The sequence below is a fragment of the Sturnira hondurensis genome, unplaced genomic scaffold, assembly GCF_014824575.4.
Source record: "Sturnira hondurensis isolate 20B ecotype Veracruz unplaced genomic scaffold, ASM1482457v3 Scaffold0000236, whole genome shotgun sequence".
Taxonomy (NCBI): Eukaryota; Metazoa; Chordata; class Mammalia; order Chiroptera; family Phyllostomidae; genus Sturnira; species Sturnira hondurensis.
This window is the reverse complement of record NW_028072867.1, coordinates 283,659-303,915: the sequence shown is the minus strand read 5'-3', so window position 1 is coordinate 303,915 and position 20,257 is coordinate 283,659. Positions and strand designations below refer to the sequence as shown.

General features: G+C 43.3%; 1 protein-coding gene and 1 pseudogene across 1 annotated transcript; both read left to right on the top strand.

Moving 5' to 3' along the window:
- Window positions 1-2,747: 2,747 nt before the first annotated feature.
- Window positions 2,748-5,365, top strand: LOC119002368 (disintegrin and metalloproteinase domain-containing protein 21-like). Its single transcript, XM_037068310.1, has one exon. The coding sequence runs from the start codon at window positions 3,013-3,015 to the stop codon at window positions 5,209-5,211; it is 2,199 nt and encodes a 732-aa protein (XP_036924205.1). The 5' UTR covers window positions 2,748-3,012; the 3' UTR covers window positions 5,212-5,365.
- A 5,312-nt stretch (window positions 5,366-10,677) lies between these two features.
- On the top strand, window positions 10,678-15,586 carry LOC119002241 (RNA-binding protein 39-like; annotated as a pseudogene).
- Window positions 15,587-20,257: the final 4,671 nt, after the last annotated feature.

Sequence of the window (20,257 nt, the reverse complement as noted above, 5' to 3'; positions counted from 1 at the left end):
TGTGCAGTCAAACATGGTTGTGTTCTCGACTCTTGGGGGTACAGTGTGTTCTTGCTGTTGTCTCTGGAGACAGTGAATAATCTCTTCATAGAGTTGGCATAGTATATGGCACTTCCATCAGAATTCATTCAACAGCCCTGGCTGGTGTAGCTCAGTGGATTGAGCATGGGCCTGCAAACTAAGGGATCGTGGTTCAATTCCCAGTCAGGGCACATGCCTGGGTTGCAGGCCCCTTCCCAGTGGGGGACACACAAGAGGCAACCACACATTGACATTTCTCTCCCTCTCTCCTTCCCTTCCCATCTAAAGGTAAATGAATAAAATTCTAAAAAAAAAAGAATTCATTCAACAAACTCATTCCAGCCCCTTGTCTGGTTCCTACATTTGTATCCTCTATATTGATCTTGTAATTATCATGTATTATCACAGTTGAAACTTGCATCAAGAGAATATCCTTCTAAGCAAATGTTCACAGTGATCTGATGACTCAGTTAAATCTCTATTATTAGAGTAATGAATGTCACAAATGTTCCAACATGAAGGCACATGCAATTGTTTTTCATCCAAGATTATGATGGAGAAAAATCAATTGCCAGATCCATCACTGTGTTAACTGAATGACCCCTGGGGTGCAATGTACCGTCTGGTGGTCACAGCCCTTCCTGCAGGGAGGTTTCTGTCTGGGCTCACACTGACTTCTCCTCTCATTGTATCTTGCACAGTAATGCATTGTCCTTTCCTCAGCTCTCAGGTTATTTGCATGTATAGCTCATTCTTCGCTTTGTTTCTGGAGATGGTTAATCGGCCCTTCACACAGTTGGCAAAACATGTGCTACCACCACTACTATTGACATATAAGATCCACTCCAGGCTCTTTCTGGGAGCCTGGCAGACCAGTTCATATAGTATCTGATGAAGATGAATCCAGAGGCCAAGCAGAAGAGTCTCATAGACCCTCCATGCTGCATCAACCTACCCCAGACTCCACCAGCTGCACGTCACACTGAACACCTGCAAACAAAAGGATGTTGATTAGAAAACTGTCAACTTCCCCCTGTTTCTCTCAGTCATATCCACTTACATACTCATGTCTCTAATTCCTCATAAATTACCTCTTAAAATAACAACAAGGAAAACCCAGCTGAACTCAAACTCCACGGTGAGTGGCATGTGTTCTGTCCTGAGCAGAGAATGGCAACAGCTGGGAATCCCCGGCTGGGCTCCTGCCCCAGAGCTACAGAGTTGGAGGTGGACTGATTTTTATGAGCTTCTTTTAATTTCCTCCTGCTATGGAAAGCTCTGAGGTTGGACACTGACACGAAGGACATGGCCACAAAGTGTGACTTCTCAAAGGTAAATATCCATATTTACTCCCAGCCCTGGCCACAGGCATACCCAGCCTTTCTCTGACTGCTTTCTGACAACAGCTGCTCATGGGCTTGTCCAGAACAATGCTCTTCAGCTCATGGGGCCACCTGGAGATTCTCCCTGCACATGTGTGGTTTCTGGCAGCTCATGGTGCTTTGATGTCACTAATCAACTATGTCCCCACCTGACACAAGCCATCCCTGCAGTTGAGTCTGAGTGACCTGGAAACACATGTGTGCACTGAACATGGACTCAGATGGTAGCTAATGTGAGCTTCAGGTTACCTGAGTATATCTGGCCCTGGGTTCTCATGGAGGTATTGACATAGGACAGGAACATGAGGGGATGAGGGTGTTTGTGTTTAAGACAAAATGTACCAGGGCTGGGAAGGAGAGAGAGGAAACCCAGCTCCATGGGGCTTCATGCCTAGGACAGATTTAGTGAGTGTTTGGATAGTAGAGGACATGGGTTGATGGTGAGGTGGGTTTCTGGGGATCCTGGATGAACAAGAGTGAGTGAGAGGGGATCACATCCACATCCATGTGGTTCTCATGATCCACGTGGGTTCTGCATGTAAAGCCAAGACCCTTGTAGGTCTCGTCCCCCAGGACCATGTTCAGACACCTTCTCAAAATGCTTCCTAGTAGACTTATGAGAGGGTTCCATCTCTGTGCTGGCCTCCTGCCTCTGTGTCAGGGGCACACTGAGAGCTGGGACTGGTCCCAGGCTCAGTGCTCTTCCATCCAGGACACTGATGGGGTGACAGAAGGGATCGAAACCTGAGTATCAAAATCCAGCCTTGTGGGGTAGATGCAAGTGGCTCACTGGCCCCAAAGAGAACAGGGATCCTCACAGGACAGAAAGCACGCAGCTGACAATTCTAACGTGGGACGGTCTGCACTATGTGAAGAGCAGACTGTGACTCAACACATAGATTCAGAATCGCTGCCTCATCACTGCGCTGGAGTGTGCAAGAATCCTCCTCAGTCAGGGCACAGTGAGAATTCCTAACATATGTTGTTGGTCAGACAGGAAAAGCAGACTGTATGGTGATAGGTTGACAATAAGGCCCAGATGAGAAGGCAACTACAGTTACTTCCTATGTTCTTGTCTGCAGAGAATGTAAGAAATTCAAAACACATTGAAGAAAGCAGAAATTGCCCCATTAGGCAATAAGAGGGGAAGAAGTCATTGACCACAAAGGGAAGCCCTTCTGCAATCTCTAGAAACCAGCTTCTGAGCTGGCCCCCTCCATTTAGTGACACTGATGTCTCTGCTGCTCCTGAGCACCTTCTGATGTCCTGATAGCTCTCTGGTGACACCGATGTCCCTTGTGCTCCTGAACACCCCTGAGGGACACTGATCTCTATCTTCTGGTGTTCTTGAGCTCCCTCTTGAGACCAACCCTCCTGTCTCCCTCAGGGAGGTTTGTGTTTGAGCTCACAGTGACTTCCCAGTTGACTTCATATACAGCCCCTCCCTCTGCCACACCCTGTCACTGTTACCTAGTCCTCTCAGTAGACCCTCCCTGGGTAGGTTTTCTGTCACTATCTCCTTGGTGGCCTTAGCAGATGTTTGGGGCCTGGCTTTTCTGAGGATCCTCTCTTTCTCCATTCCCACAGACAGTTGTCCCTCAGTGGAGACATGAGGTGGGCAGAGGGTTCAGTCACCCTGAGGATGCCCCTCTTGCTCCTTGGGCTCTGGGTGGTGCTGGCTCTAGCACAGCATTCTCGAGGGCGTCTCTCATGGCGCTACATCTCCTCTGAGGTGGTGATTCCAAGGAAAGAGCTGCACAACAGCAAAGGTATTCAGACACCAGGGTGGCTCTCCTACGGCCTGAGATTTGGGGGCCAGAGACATGTCACCCACATGCGGCGCAAGAAACTGTTTTGGCCCCGACATCTGGTGATGATGACTCAGGATGATCAGGGAGCCTTGCAGGTGGATTACCCTTTTGTCCCTCTTGACTGTTACTACTTTGGCTACTTGGAGGAGGTTCCTTTCTCTACAGTCACCGTGGACACATGCTATGGGGGCCTGATAGGTATAATGAAGTTGGATGACCTTGCATATGAAATCCAACCCCTCAAGGATTCCCAAAGGTTTGAACATGTAGTTTCTCAGATAGTGGCAGAAGCCAATGCCACAGGACCCACGTATACACTGAGGTACAAAGAAGAGAGACGTCCCCTTTTCTCTCAAGTGAATGCCAGAGCAGCCTCCAGGCTTGGCAGTAAGATGTATGCAAGCCACCAAGGACATTTCAAAGGATGTCTTGTAAGTGCCTATTCCGTTTATACACAATACAACTACATTTCAAAATGTGCCAAATTCCTGGTAAGTCTAGGTAGTTTAATTGACTCTATGCTCCAAGGCATTGATATAAGGTACTACATCAGCTGCCTAATAATTTATACTATGAGAGAACCTGTCTACATGTCCAACTATCAGGTGCCAGGAAGTCCGTATCATAACTATTACATACACAACATTTATAATATATTTCAGCCACATACAACCTTAATTTTGATTCAACATGGGCCCCATGATCATAGTTTTGAACCAGTCTTGTATGGTTTATGCAAAAACATTAATCTCCTCATGCTGGGTGTTCTGTCAAGACATTATTTTTTGTTATCAGTTATAGCCACCCAATTAACTGCAAGAAGTTTTGGGTTATATTATGATGAGGAAGAATGTTATTGCCAGAGAAGGGCCACCTGCATCATGGGCAGGTTCCCTCTGATGACAGATGCCTTCAGTAACTGTTCTATGATGCATGCAGGAAATGTAGTTAATTATAATAGGAAGCACTGCAGCTATGAGAGTGATTTTCAGTATTTAAATAGAAGCCTTACATTGGGCCTCTGTGGAAATTCTGTGGTGGATGATGGAGAGCAGTGTGACTGTGGCTCCTTCAAGCAGTGTTACAGCAACCCCTGCTGCACAAGTGACTGTAGCTTTACACCTGGAAGCGCTTGTAACACAGGCAGGTGTTGTACAAACTGCACCTACTCACCCCCGGGGACACTCTGCAGGTCAATCCAGAACATATGTGACCTTCCAGAGTACTGCCTTGGGCAGACCTTCACATGCCCTGAAGATGTATATCTGCAAGATGGAACCCCGTGTAGTGAAGACGGCTACTGCTATCATGGAAATTGTACTGACCGCAGTGTGCACTGTAAGGAGATCTTTGGCGAAGGTGCAGTGAATGGTCCACATGCCTGCTACCTCATAAATAAAAAGGGACACCGATTTGGACAGTGTACAAGTGATAAAAATGCCAAATTAATGAGTTGTGCTAACTCTGACATTCATTGTGGACGCCTACAGTGTACTAATGTCACACATCTGCCTAGATTGCAAGAACACGTTGGATTCCATCAGTCTATGATACATAGGTACTTTTGTTTTGGAGTGGATTTACACCTTGGGTCATATGCAACTGATGTTGGTCATGTGAGACCTGGTACCCCCTGTGGTGGTGGGTATTTCTGTGACAACAGTGTATGCAATGGTTCTGTGGCTGCCATAAACTATGACTGCCACCCTTCCAAATGCAACCTCAGGGGAATTTGCAACAGTAAAAAGAACTGCCACTGCCATGTAGGCTGGGACCCTCCCCGGTGCATCCACAAAGGTGCTGGAGGGAGTGTTGACAGCGGACCCCCTCCAAGAACAATGCGGTCAGTGAGGCAAAGTGATATGTCTGTGGTATACTTAAGGGTGGTCTTTGGGCGCATGTATGCCTTCATAGCTGCCCTCCTTTTGGGAGTGGCCAGCAATGTGAAAATTATCAAGACCAGTGATGTCAATGAAATGACAATTGGTAAAAACTAGGCAGCTTTCTGACCCCTATGCAACTATAGGCAACATAGAAGAAACATCTGTAAAAAATCACCACAACCAGCTGTGGAGCCGAGGTCCGCATTTCTTCACATGCACAGGGGTCCTGCTGTACTTCACAGGGGAGTGAGAGGAGTGGGCATTTTCCCACCAGCTCTCTAAAATAAACCTTGAAAACCACGATGGTGCCTGTACACATTTTGTGAGCCTTTCAGAACCCTCTTTGTGCCTGAAACTCTGGCCTGGGGAAGAGACCTGCTATGCAGTTGGTCTGAACCTGTGGCCATGCATCCCAGGACTAGGGACAATTGCCATAGATTCCTTCAGGGCCACTTCCTGATAGGTCACTGAAGTCCTGCCCCTCATGACTGAGGTCATACTCAGTCTGTAGGGAGCCTCTCCTTCTCTAACAATTCAGGTTCAAGGTGATGATATGCTTCTTTCAACCAACCTGGCATGCTCCTCCTTGGCCTGTCTGTGGGTGGTAAGGTGAGAGTGTGGCCCACTCACTGCCTAGTGACATTAGTGTCACCCTAGAGAGCACACTTCCCCATGCTGAGGCTACCATCCTTTGGTAATATTGTGCTCAAAAGGAAACAGTGTGGCTGTCAGTGCATTTGACCCTTCATTGGAGCCCATACCTAGTCATGCCCCTATTCCTCACCTGCACCTTTCAGAGAAGGGCAGAGCATGTGCAGGATGAACCATGCAAATGCCAGACACCATCTTCAAAACAGGCTTGGAGGGCTGGACAGTCAGTCTCCTTCGGTATCTAAACAGTTTCCAACAAAATAGTATTTTACAATGAGATGTAAAATTAATAAAAATAATTTCTTGTTAACATTTAAAATTATATTATGTCCTCCATTCAACACAGGGACATTTTATGGAATTTAAAAGCCAAATTTCCACAAATGTAAGGACCAGAGGAGTCTGTGATGGACAAACACCTTCAGGAGTATAGGCAGGGGAGGGAGTTGAGACTCACAACTGTCCACATAATTTAAACTTCCCATATGAGACTAATCATGTGGGGGTAATGGAGAATCAATGTTCAGCAAGACAGCATTTTGCAGAGAAGATAGATACTTGAGGAGTGGAGGTCTTGGGGGATGATCACAACCCCAGTGGGGCAAGGTGTGACCGTCCAAAGGAAGGACGGTCCAATGTGAGGACATTGTGTGCATGTTGGAAGACTGGAGCTTGAGCTCAGCACACAGGGGTCTGGACAGAGCTGGATCCCTCTCTGTGGGAAACATTTCCAACCATGGGGAAGACAAGAGCTCTCAAGTTGGTTCATTGCCAAGGGAGAAAAAGGACAACAGGGGGTGTTGTGAAAGAAAGGCCTCCAGGCACAGGGTAGAATCTCATCTGCAAACAGACAATATCACTTCTTTCTTTGTTGTCTGCACTGAGAGCCACACAGGAAAATCAGAGCCACATAGAAGGAACAAATGTCCCTGGATGCAGCTCAGTGTTTGGAGATGAATCCATGCTCCCCTCACCAGGCCCTCTCATGCCCCTGTGGCTAGTCTCTGTGCTCTGGGTTCCCAAGAGACCCCTGGTGTCCTGAGTACATCCTGCAGCCCTGCCCTCCCGTGTCCTTCAGCAAGATTAGTGTCTGAACCCACATTGACTCTCTGTAACAGAGACTCTCTTACAGTACTACATGGCCGTGTCCTTGGCCCTCAGGCTAACCATTTTCAGGATCAATGTGTTCTTGCCATTGTCTCTGGAGATGGTGAATGTGCCTTTCACAGAGTTGGCATAGCATGTGATATTTCCATCAGTATTCATTCTACAAACCCACTCCAGCACCCTCCCTGGAGCCTGATGGACCGAGTGCTTAGGGGAGCTAATGAAGGAGAATTCAGAGCCCACACATTAGAGTCTCAGAGGCCCCCCAGGCTGCATGAAACCTCCACTATACCCCACTAGCTGCACCTCACACTGGACACCTGCAAACACAGATGTGGTGTCAAGAAACTGGCACCCATCTGTTGTTCCTCTCAGCCATATCCACTCACACACTCAGTGTCTCTTGTTCTCCATTAACTACATGTGAAAATAGCAAGAAGGGAAACGCAGCACGGTAATTGGACTGTATTTTGACCTGACAAGTGACTAGCAACAGCTAGAAATCCTGGGCTAGGCTACAGTCCCAGAGCTGCCAGAGTTGGGGCTGGGCTGCTTTTCAAAAGCAGAGGGTCTGTTGGGAACTTCCCTGCCTGGTTGGAGGAGCTATAACCACCACCACCACCCCTGTGACTAAGACTGTGTAAAAAGGCTTTAGGGGCATACACCACTAGGAAGACAAAAAGGTATAGCTTCTCTCATATCCCCCTACTCTGTCCAGGCAGGTGACTGCTTAGCCAATGATGGGTAAGATTCCTCAAGGGAGGAAAAACCCAACACAGGCAGAGCTGGGAAGGGACCAGCAGGGTAGGGCTTAGGGGACTATATAAAAGAGTTTATGGACCTTCACACCTCAGCTTTGTCCTCTTTCCACTACTGGAAGTCTCCTACTGTCTCAGCTACTTTCTTTCCCTGGCCTGACTCAAGCCTGAAAAAATGCCAGATAAAGGAGGCACAACACTATACTATACAGGCAGCTCCAAGGGACAAGCAGGCTGAAAAAAATTCATGAAACCCTGTGAGTCCTGCTTTGCTAAGAATACCCTCAGGTTGGTCTATGTTAGCTGTTTAGGCCTCAAGCATAAAATGAGTATGTTTCCCAAAGTTTTTTGACCCTCTGGTGTCACTCTGTCTGTCTGACCAGACTCAGAATAAGCCCTTCTAGTTCTTTGAATATCATCTACTCCTTTATCACTACTGCCTGACAATGATGGATGAGCTATATGTATATTCCCTGTATTCCTGTGCAAACAAAACCCAGTAAAAGCCCAGGGAAAGAAGTGCTGGAGGCCAGTCTCCTCCAAGAGATTGGCCAGCCTTTTCTCCCCAAGCAGGTCTTGTCTTGGTAGACTTATTCTCATCCACTTCGGCCAGGAGAGCTCTGCGGGTTGGAGTTCGCCCACAGGTCCCTATTTTCATTTCCTTCTATTATTTAGGACATCAGTCTCCACAATTTTTGGCTCAAGGGACCAGTTTCATGGAAGATCACTTTTTCCATGTGTTGGGAGGGAGACGGGAGACAGAGCTCAAGCAATAATGCAAGTAGCACCCACAGACAGGGAGGAGAGAGGTTGGGCACCCATGATTCAGGGAGCTCTGGGGTTGGAGACCTGCAGAGAATTCCGTGCCTCTGTGCAGGTGAGTGTTCTGGGGAAAGTTGTCATGATAGCATTTCATTAACTAAACACAGAATCCTGAGCAGGCATTGGGCATGTTTAGGACACAACATCTGGTAACAGTGAGTCCAGAGTCTGGGTCTGTACCCTCTCCATTGGTGCTACTGCTCCCCTGAAAGCAATTCAGGGAAGAGTGGGACATGCCCCATGGGGTTGTAGGGTCTCTTTGCTCTAATGGAGCATGGATGTGTGTCTGTATCTAGTTTTGTCTACACTCCAGGGATGGAGACAAGTGCACACCTGGGACAGAGATCACAGGCTGCAACTTGTAGGCAAGGAGTCATACATGTCGATGTTGGTCCCCTTGGCCCCAAGTTTCTAGACATTCAAGAACACGGAGCAGACAGAGTGGTGAGAAGATGTATTTTTATCACTGGACTCAGACACTGAGAAAATACATATTCATGGAGTTGATGGGGTGGCTGTGTGTTTCCAACAAAAAGATGAGGTCACTGGTAGAGGGTCTCTCTGCAAAGACAGTGATGACAAGCATTAAAGAATTTTGGCTGTGGTTGTCTGAACTATGCTTGGTACCTGTGAATTCTATACAGTAATGAGACTTCATAATGTTTAATTAATTTAGAGATCCTGGGGCCCAAAGATTTCCCAGGCCAATCTGGATGGCTCCTAATATGGTAAGTGTTTATTTTAGAAGGAGGCAGAGTGAGATTGAAATGGTGCAGCCAAGAGGGGGTCCCAGGAAAGGATTTGGAATGGGGTCCAGAGCTCAGGATATCCAGGAAATATTAAGATGTCCTCATCCCCCCTCCCAGGTGTCAGTTGGGGGAAGGGACAAATGGAGCGGGGCCATTGAGAGCTGTTTTGCATAGCAACAGTTTCATAGCTAACCTCTGAAATGGTCATTTAACTTATCTATAACCTTTAACTGGTTTCATAGATATGTTAAATAGTTGTGGCTATGCTTTGAGCCAGGAAGAAGGGAGTGGCTTCTACCCAGGATGTAACTAGGGTCTGGTCCCATGAGTTACAGTGCCTGCATGAGAGCTTGGAGTTGATTGGCTCCACGCCATAGGGCCACACCTGCCCAGACTCAAGATGGCAGCCCAGTAAACTTGTAATAATATGGGAGTCCTGGCAGGTGTAAGCAATTGTGGGAGGAATCAGAAATGGGGCTGCAAAGGAGGACTGGCGCGGTGATTTAAACCCAGACATGGCAGCCATTGGAGGACAGCCACACGGTTTTGGAAGAATGTAGACCCTTGCAGCCAGGAGAGGACAGCCACGCGGTTTGGGGGCAGAGTGAGGACCCCCTCTTGCCCAGGTGAAAAAGAGCCACGCGGTTTTGCCAGAGCGGGGATCTCTGCAGCCATGGGAAGGAATACCACACAGCTTTGCCAGAATGGAGATCCCCGCAGCCAGGTGAAGAAGAAAGCCACATGCTTTTGGTCAGAGTGCTGACCCCTGCAGCCATTGAGGGAGAGATCCACGCAGTTTTAGCAGAGTGAGGACCCCCTCTTGGTGAGGCGAAAGACAAAGCCATGCAGCTTTGCCAGAATGGAGATCCCAGCAGCCAGGTGAAGAAGAAAGACACATGCTTTTGGCAGAGTGCGAACCCCTGCAGCTTTGGTAGAAGAGGCCCGCATGGCTTTGGGATGCTCCCTTTGGCTGTGTGGCCTGGGAAGCAGGAGAGACTTTGCCTGGAACTTGGTACAAAGAACTCTTGCTAGTGGAAGGTGCTGCATGACTTTGGATTAATTGGAGATCCTGCCAGGACATCAACACAGCTGGCAATACCAGGGGCCTGGAAAAATGGACTCATGCTCTTTTTCTGATTCATGGTACCCAGAGTTAGGACAGGGGGAGAAGGAAGCACTGTGGGTGTCTGTGGTTATCCTAAAGTACTTTGATATTTTTATGGGAACATCGAGTCACTACTTTAAGTCTGTACAGCTTTAAATAAACCTATCCTTTCCTTTTCACAAATCTCTGGCATTGAGAGATATCTTTCCTCTGGCGGTGGACAGACAAGCCCAGTAGGTATTAGTATACCCTTCTTGGGAGGGGCCCCTCTTTTCTGTAAGTTTTTGGCATCCCTGGGTGGGTCCAAATATTGCCCCCCCCGCCCCCTGGATCCCTGCTCTGTAACAAGATTAGAATCCTAGAGAAGAAGGAAGTGATGTGAAAGGTGATGTCAGGTGACCTGTTCAAGTCTGTGGAGATGCAGGAAGAGGTCACAGGACAACAAAATGCAGTTCTAGAATCTAGAAAAGACAAACAGAAGCCCAATTGTGAGACTGTTCTGGCTTCATTAACAGTGTGCCATGAATGGGGAAGCTGATAAACAGCAAACATTTTTGTCCCACAGGCCTGGAGGATGGATGTTCACAGTCAAGGTGCCAGTGTAGCAAGGAATAAAACCTTTACACTACTCTGACATAGCATAAAATGAAATTACAATGAGATGTACTGAACAACTGACAAAATACCTCACATACAGAGATGCTTTTTTTTCTGTGTGTGTGTTGGGGGTGGGGAGGGGTTATGGCAAGCACCAGCAATTCCAGCCTGCTGTACAAGAAATGGCCTTGACCACAATTTGGGGTGATGCATATCTCCCAGGTACAGCAATTTGGCTGGCACTGCCCATGTCCACCTCCAGGATGCTGAAATTAAAGATCCATATCAGGACCAGCTAGGACACTGCCTGCACATCCACAGCATCTCTCCTTGACCTTTTTGTTCTCTTTTCTCCAACCATTCTTTCTGCAGTGGGATTTTCAGATGGGATTTAAGATGAGTGTCCCTCATCTTCCAGGTTCCTGGTACCTATAACAAACCACTTTTCTTTAGAACAACTGCCTCTCAAGTATAGGCTTTCAAAGCAGTGTACAACTGGACCTGCACTTTGTTACAATATTTGAAGACTAGATGGAAGAACGTGAACACCCATAAGGTCCCAGCTGCTTGTGACAGGCTGGCCCCATGGCACGAATTGCAAGAATTTCCTAGCACCTGCCAAGAGTTTTCAGGGTCTCTCCCTGTAAAGGTATCACCTACCTTTAAATGTTTTACTGAGGAAAAGAAACAGGTCTCTGGGGAGTTGACAGATTCCAAGCTGGGTAGAGTCTTTGTTGTGAACAATCAGGAGCCCCTAGCCCCACCATTTCTGTTCACTGAACCATCTGGAATTCAATAGGAATCCATAGGAACTGCAGGTGGTAGGTACAACTCAAGTGCTAAGAAAAAGCCCAGTTCCCTGGTGTGGGGTTTGGATCATGCTTTGGTCTTCTGGATTATGGATTTCTAGGTTTTGAGTATTTGTTCCATTTGAAAGCTCTCATCTGTTCTGCTTGGGAGCTCTGTGAGAGCTATTGTCTGTCTGAAGTGAAATTTTGGTTATAGTTGTCCTCTATTTGTTGTCTTATATTTTGAGAACTGACCTTGCTCTTTGCTGTTTTATTCACACAGAAAACCGTCCATACTTGTCACCTGAGAATTGTGCAATTTAAAACATGTGATGGTCGTTCAAACTAATGTCCCAGTTCCTCCTGTCAGAGGATTTCATTTTAGAGTACTTATTTCTTTGAGGTTTGCCTTTGCTTTACATGTTGTTTTTTTCATTGTTGGAAAATGGGCAGCTGGGTCCCAATGCCATCAGGGAGTCCATTAAGTCACATTTTAGCTGACTAGTCACCTCACAGCTAGAAGTCAATGACTAATTGGAATTGTTTTTCCTAAATGTCTGATAAGTAGAATAAGATTTCTTCAGTGCAAGCTTTCCTGTTGTTACATCATGAGGATTCTACTCAGGATTTAAAGTGATGGTTCAAAGAGAGGGAAAAGAACTCATTCCCCTCCCAGACTGTAAACTCAGAAAGAAGAAAAATGAGAAGATATGTCTTTTAAACACTCTGAATCCTCCTCCTACATGGGTGGGAGCTGTGGGGGTCTCAGGAACAATGGGAAAATTCATGACACCCCCAAATCTGTGCATGTGCAGAGGCAGCAGGAACAACTGCTTTGTTTCAGTGTAAGAGAAAAAAAGGGCCTTTTTCAACTCAAGATGCTTTCCATCCAAGCCTTGTATCTGCCCTGCCCCTACCCTAGCCTCCTTAAAGTTGTCAAAGATAAATTAAAAACAAAGAAGACTTCTCCTTACTACTATCATTAATAATTATATGTACATGGATGGTTAAAAATGTACTATCTGAAATGTTATCTTTTAGGATCATGTGGTCTCGAAAAATAATCAATATTAAACCTTGTTTAAATTTAATTGTGTTTTAAAGTTATTAACACAAAATATTTGGTTGTTTTGTCTGGTTTGTAGGAATATAATTACATTCTTTATCTCTTACAGAATTTGTCAAGAAAGTGTCTTGGGTAATAGTTGACATTAAAATTGCATAAAGATGTTAAGAACTAAAAATAGGTATAAATAAAATGAAAGGTTTTGATAAGACTTTTTATCACAAGTAGTCTATTTATTATATAAAATATATATAATCTATACATGTATAGTTTTCCAAGGTCTTTGGTGACTGGAATACTGTAGTTTTGCTAGGTTAAATGGTGAAAGTCATTGAATCTTTAGATAATTTTAAGCAACAGAATACTGAAATATATATTGATATGAGTTTTCCTACTTTGGCTTCTTAATGCAGAGAAGCTAGAAAGTTTATTTGGATGTGTTAATAAATATAACTAGTACTTTATTTGAAGTATGTCTTTTGAAATTATGAATGTGTATGCCAATGAAAAAAATAAACTTTCTAAAAGTTATGAAATTTTAGAAATTATCCATTGAAATAATGCTATTTACTTACTTTTCATTTTCATTAAAAACTAATGTTTCTAAGAAGTAAGAATTCTGATTAAGTCGGAAGGAAATTGTACTGTTTGATAATAGGAGATACAATGAAAGAAAATACTTGTTGCAGCAAAAGAAGAAACTAATTTGTTCTAAAGTTGTTTATTTTTGAATGAACTTTATTTTTAAAGATTTGACTGATTTATTTTTAGAGGTGGGGAAGAAAGGGAGAAATGAGGGAGAGAAACATCAATGTGTGGTTGCCTCTCCTATGCCACCAACAACTGGGGAACTGGACTGCTGTCCAGGCATGTGCCTCAGACTGGGGATCCAATAGGTGACCCTTTGATATGCAGGCTGGCACTCAATCCACTGAGCCACACGAGCCAGGGAAAATTCTTAAAAGCAAACTATAAGTGCCTGAGTACATTGCACAAAGACTGTGAACATCACAGAGTCCATGCAAATTAAAGAAGCTTTGTGAAAAGATATCTTGAGAGAAAATCATATAGTTAGGCTGAATTATGAATTTAATTAGATAAATGAATGTAAATACCAAAAGTAAGCTAATGTTTTTCATTCCTCTTGCATCTGTTAAAAAGGAAATAAGTTTTTTTTCTGTCTGTGTAGAATAAAAAGATAGTATATGTTAAAAAATAGTTATGTGTTATATTATGTTAATCGAGCACTTGATTACATAAAAACCAATATTCTTTCTTGTAAAAACTAAAGTTTTAAGTTGCAGCCACCACTTCAGGGAGGCTCTGGATACTGTCTCAGGGCTGGATCCTGAGCTGCCTAAGCTTCCTTCCTGCATTCGGGAGTGGGCTTCTCTAATCCTATGATTTCCTTTAGATTCGCTGGGGCCTGTCTGCCCTAGAGCCCCAAATTCAGGCTGGGAGGTACCTAGGCCTGGGTACAGGTGTAACTGTAGCAACAGCAGCAGCAGCAGCTCCCTTCTTTCTGAATACTAGCACCACATGGGCGCAGAAGCCCTGACAGGTGTTTAGAGAGGAGGGCAGATCATATTGATATTGAAGCAATGCTAGGGGCTCCTTACAACAAGGATGAGAACAAGTTAAGCAGTGCTAATGGCCATGAAGAACATAACAAAAAGAGGGGGAAAAACAAGAGCAGAAGTCATAGTCGTGAACAAAAAAATTAAAAAAAAAAGGAAAAGTAAGGAACAGAATCTAAGCAGAGAGTGAGAGAAAGGAAGTGAAGTGGAAGCAAAGAAGGGAGACAGAGGCCTCTGCTGAAGAAGTCAAGATCGCAGAATCAGAGGCTGCTATAGACGTCCTTACTCCACACCAAAATTTAACAGTGCCATCTGAGGAAAGATTGTGTTGCCTCATAGACTCAAATGAAGCAGGAGACACCCCTGAAGCAAAAGTCCATTAGGAAAGACAAGAGCCCTGTGAAGGAACCTATTGATAATTTAACTCCTGAGGAAAGTGATGCAAAGACTGTTTTCTGCCATAGCTGGCAGCAAGAATTTGGTGCCAACCAAATTCAATGCCTCTAGCAACAGGATTAACTGGCCAATGGGTTTTTTGGAGTGCCAATCATAGTACAGGCATCACAGGCAGAAAAAAAGAGAGCTGCATCAATGGCTAACATTCTACAAAGGGGAGTGTTGCGTCTATGAAGATTTATGTGGGCTCTACACTTTACACTTTAACACAATGGACAATATGCTTCAGGAGATCTTTGAGCCTTTTGGAAGGATGGGAAGTACACAGGTCATGATAGATAGTGATACAGCGTGATCTAAAGGATACAGATATATTATGTTTTCTGATTCAGAATAAGTCAAAAAGACTTTGGAACAACCTAATGGATTTGAGCTACCTGGAGGGCCAATGAAAGTTGGTAATGTGACTGATCATGCTGATGCTTCCAGAGCTGGATCATTTTTGATGATCTAAAGTTCATCCAGTGATGAACTGGATTGACTGGGGAACAACTGTTCATCTCCAATTAATGGCAAGACTTGCGGCGGGTACGGGTTTGCAGATTTCACCAGCAGCTCTGCAAGCTCTACAGATGACTGACTCTTTGGCATTTGGTGCTGTGGCAGATTTGCAAACAAGACTTTCTCAATAGACTGAAGCTTCTGCATGTGAAGTGCCCATCAGTTGTTACAGCCATTGCTGCTGTCAATGCATTGCATGGCAGGTGCTTTGCTGGTAAAATAATAACGGCAGCTTATGTACTTCTTTCAACTTGTTACAACCCATTTTCTGATTCTATGACAGCAACACAACTACTGGCTCCAAGTAGATGATGAAGGAAGATATAGTCCCCCATGCGCATAGCTCTTTTTCTGTCTTGAGGATTCATCTTCAGTTATCTTTTATTTAGATAAAAATTAAGAGGCAAGAGTCTACTGTCATTTGCATACAAATTCTGTTACCTTGAAAAAATAAAAATGTTAACAGGGATTCAGTATGCTCATTCTCCCTAACCCCAAAACCCCACTTATACAAAGCCGTTGTTCTCTTGTTCTGCCTTCTAAATATTCGTGTAGAAAATTACATGAAACATCTATAGGAAAAACTCTAGGGGAACAAATGTGCTCAATGTAAAAAGGCAGACAAGAATATGATGTGTTAATGTTTCATTTCAGAAGCCTAACTTTTTACACAGCAATTAGATTTCACATTTTTTGCCAGTGTTGATGTTAGCTAATGGTTTAGTAGAGGTCTCTGAAATACATATTTAGTGTATGGAAACTCAATAGAGCTTATGGCCTGTTTCATTAACATCTCACATTCTGATCAAAGGGAAGAAAAGGTTTCAAAAGTTCATCTAAAAATATTTTATTGTTGTTCAATTACAGTTGTCTGCATGCAACTCCCATCACTACCTCCAACCCAGCCAAACCCAACTCCCTCCCTTGTTTTCACTGCCGCCTTGGTTTTGTTCATATGTCTTTTATTGTTTCTAAACACCCTTCCTCTTTCCCCCCACTCCTCTGCATTATCCCCCACCACCTGCCCTCTGGTTTCTGTCAGGTTGTTCTTAATTTCAATGTCTTGGGTTAAATTTGTACTTGCTTTTTTCTTTTGTTGATTAGGTTCTGGTTGAAGGTGAGATCATATGGTATGTATCCATCACCACCTGGCTTATTTCACTTAGCATAATGCTCTCCACTTCCACCCATGCTGTCACAAAAGGTAGAAGCTTCTTCTTTCTCTCTGCTGTGTAGTATTCCATTGGGTAACTGTACCTTTTTTTTTTTGATCCATTCATTTACTGATGGGCACTTAGGTTGCTTCCAGCACTTGGCTATTATAAATTGTGCTGCTATGAACATTGAGGGTGCATAGGTTCTTTTGGATTGGTGTTTCAGGGTTCTTAGGATATAATAATTATGGGGTCAACTTTTCTTGCAAAGTGCCCCATCTGCCATAGATGAAATTGAAACTACCAAAACAGAATCTGCTTGGGGAGGAGAAGGTCAATCTCTCAGAGAAGAAAGACCAAGAGTCCCTTCCTCAAGGCATTTTTATGGAGTTTGTTTTGCACAAGAATACAGGTAAGGATCAAACAATAGCATTCAAAGAACTATGAGGGCTTATCCTCAGTCAGGGTCGGATAGCTACAGAGCCATAAAACTCTGAGGAACAAACTTCTTGCCTGGGCCTTTATCATTTAAATTAGAGCATTCTAAACAAAACAGGTTTTACAGGATTTTACATGTTCTTTTTTAGGCCTGATCACCTGGAACCTGTTCTAAGCGGCAAAGAGCTGCTCCACCTTCTCAGTCATAGGATTTTAGGCTTAAGTGGACTGGAGCCAGGAAGTTCTTTTCCAAGATTGAAATGGGGACTCAAGCTATCAGAAAAGTGGCGGGGGGTGGGCAAGGGTCCATGACTACCTCTTTGTTTCAGCCCCCCAAGTCCTTCCTTGATGGCCTCCCAAGTGATCGTGTCTGGCTTAGGACGCCCCTCCTCTGAGAGGTCATACATGTTTCTGACTAACTGACCAAGCAGGGGGTGAAGCAGAAACAGTGTTGCTGGCAACAACAAGCTTTGTTTCCTTAGTGGCTTGCATTCCGGAGGTGGCTCACTCAGCCTTAGCCACCGTGGGGGGGGGGGGCAGTTACAACTCCTGGAACCAGGCAGAGTGGTTCCCAACAAATCCTAGCAGTGGAAATCCTGGGTCAAAAGGCAGCTCCATTTTTAGTTTTCTGAGGAAATTTCATATTGTTTTCCACAGTGTCTGCACCAGTCTGCATTCCCACCAACAGTGCTCTAGGGTTGCCTTTTCTCCACAACCTCTCCAACACTTGTTTATTGATTTGCTTATGTGGGCTGTTCTCACCAGTGCGATGTGGTAATCTCATTGTGGTTTTAATTTGCATCTCTCCAAAGGTTAGTGATGCTGAGCATCTTTTCATATGTCTCTGGGCCTTCTGTATGTCCTCCTTGGAAAAGTGCCTGTTCAAGTCCTTTGCCCATTTTTTAATTGGTTTTTTTGGTCTTCCTGGAGTGGAGTCATGTGAGTTCTTTATATATTTTGGAGATCACACCCTTGCCCAGAGTATCATAATATGTGTTCCCACATAGTTGGTCCTCTTTTTATTTTAATGCTGTTTTCTTTAGCCATGCAAAATTCTTTAAATTTGATGAAGTACCATTTCATTTGTCTATTCTTTCCTTTATGTCCCTTGCTTTCAGGGACATGTCAGTGAAGGTGTTGCTGTGTGGAATGTCTGAGATTTTCTTGCTGGTGTTTTCATCTAGGATGTTTATGGTGTTATGACTTCTATTTAAGTCTTTTATCCACCTTCATAATTCTATTTTTTGGATGGTATGTTTTCAGTCAATGTATCTGTGAACATTTCTTTGTACATAAGTGTCCTGGTGTGTCTAAGGATCCAAACAAAATGATCCCTGTATTTGCTCAAGATGTTTAATGACACTCTGGTAAGCAAAGAGCCTGAGCAAGAAATAGAAAATGCAGAAATAGGGTTTGTCTTGTTGCATATAATCTTTGCTCTTAATCTCTGTGAGCTCTGAAATATATTTTTGGGTTACCTCAGTGTGTTTGACAAGACAGCTTGATATTTCTAGCAAACAAGTGACTTTCATATTGCAACAATCTTTGTAAGAACCATTTTTAATAAAATTTTACTTAAAAGGCAAGAAAAGGTTTGAAAACCTATATTTATGTTTGATACATTATTGTCACTTTGGGTAAATAAATGTCCAATAATTTAATATTCTTTCATAATGATATATAATCTTTTGGTTAAATATGTTTGACAGACTTTCAGGAGTTTAAATTTTAAGGGAGTTTTTCTTGACATAAAAATTGGATCTGGGTCATTCTAATGGGTCCCTGGAATGCAACATGAACTTGTTCTTTCTCCTTATTAGGAAGAATTTTTGAAACAAGTAGGCATATTTGATATGCTTGTAGTACATAGGGAGCTTTGTCAAATAAATAAATAATAATTATGTTCTACTTATATACACATGTTTATTATTAAAATGGATGTTTAGAGATTATATAACAATCCACTTTGAAGGGTCTACAAAGTTCTGATATAACTTCATTTGTAATTTGAAGATATCTTAATATGTGGTAAAAGAAAAACAAATTTCTTTTCAATTGCATTGCAATCAGATGTAGAATGATGTCATTGTATTTATTTTTTCCTCTCATTTAGGGACCTTCATTGTTTTATATGATGCATTTACAAATATGTTTCATTATTCAGAAAGGTCCATGGAAAGAACTCTGACTTATCATGAACTACATGTTTCTGAGAATAAACATTCAGATCATGTTTGTGAATGGAATGCAGATTGCCAGCAATCTATGGAATAACTAAATTTCTAGAAATATTGGCAGATAATCAGCACAAACAAAATTGATTATGGGACAATATGAACTGAATAATTGTAGTTTTGTAACTTTTGTTGAAAGTATTGCTAATTTTTTAATCTTTTTGTTTTCACTGCATAAGAAAACTTGCATTTTTGTTAAACTCACTTGGTAAATTATACTTTCTTAAGCAATATTAAAGTATTTATATTTTTCTCCCTACATGATCCCTCTAGAATTTGGAAACTCTTAATGAATATTGTAATTTCCATGGCAATATGTTTGTTTGCTAAGATCAAGCATGGACCTAATTTATTCATACAGGACACATAAAGCCTGTTTCAAATTCTGGTTTTACTAACCAAGACATGGACTGGAATGTCATGTGTGAGAGAGACATGCCTAGACTATGGATGTCAGCAAAAACTTTCAGGAAGGAACACTGACTACAGAGCTGAAAAAACCTTATCCAGAAGGTTCATGGAAGTCTTTCCAGGCAAGGAATGAAGGTTGCTTTCCTGGAAGATGGCAAGGGAGAACACCAAGACAATTTCTCAAGAATTTGAGAAACCCACCCAAATTTATAGATATTGCAGCAACTGGGTGGCTTGGCTTCTCCACCCCATGGGGCTAATTAGAACTCATTCTGGAAGTTCCTTATAAGATTCTAGCACAGCATATTTAAAAGAGCCTATACAATTCATTGTTGTTCCTATTATGTTTACCCAGATAATGAGGTCAAATTGAAACAGGACTTACTTGATAAACGAATTAGTCTTGATGTGGCTTTATGATAAACATTAGGGTGATTCTCTGGGGAAAGCTATGGTTCAGTAGACTTGGTAATACACAGTTAGGGACATGATATTCTAACTCAGGCAATTCATCCAAAGTTTTATTTTTCACATATAAAGAAAACTAGGTCTTCAGTCTTTCTAGCTTTTGCCTCAACAATATTGAGATTTGTAACACAATTTGTCTCTACCAGGTTACATGCTCTACTCCTACTCATGGAATATCACCTCTAGGCACCACCACCACCTTTTTCTATGCACAGGCCTCATCTCTCCTCTGATGGAGATGAAGGATCTCTTAGCTCTAATGAAAAATTATGCCAATC

Bases quoted from the DNA above. Each gene is read 5' to 3' on its own strand.
- LOC119002368 (XM_037068310.1), top strand. From the start codon at position 3,013: ATGAGGTGGGCAGAGGGTTCAGTCACCCTGAGGATGCCCCTCTTGCTC.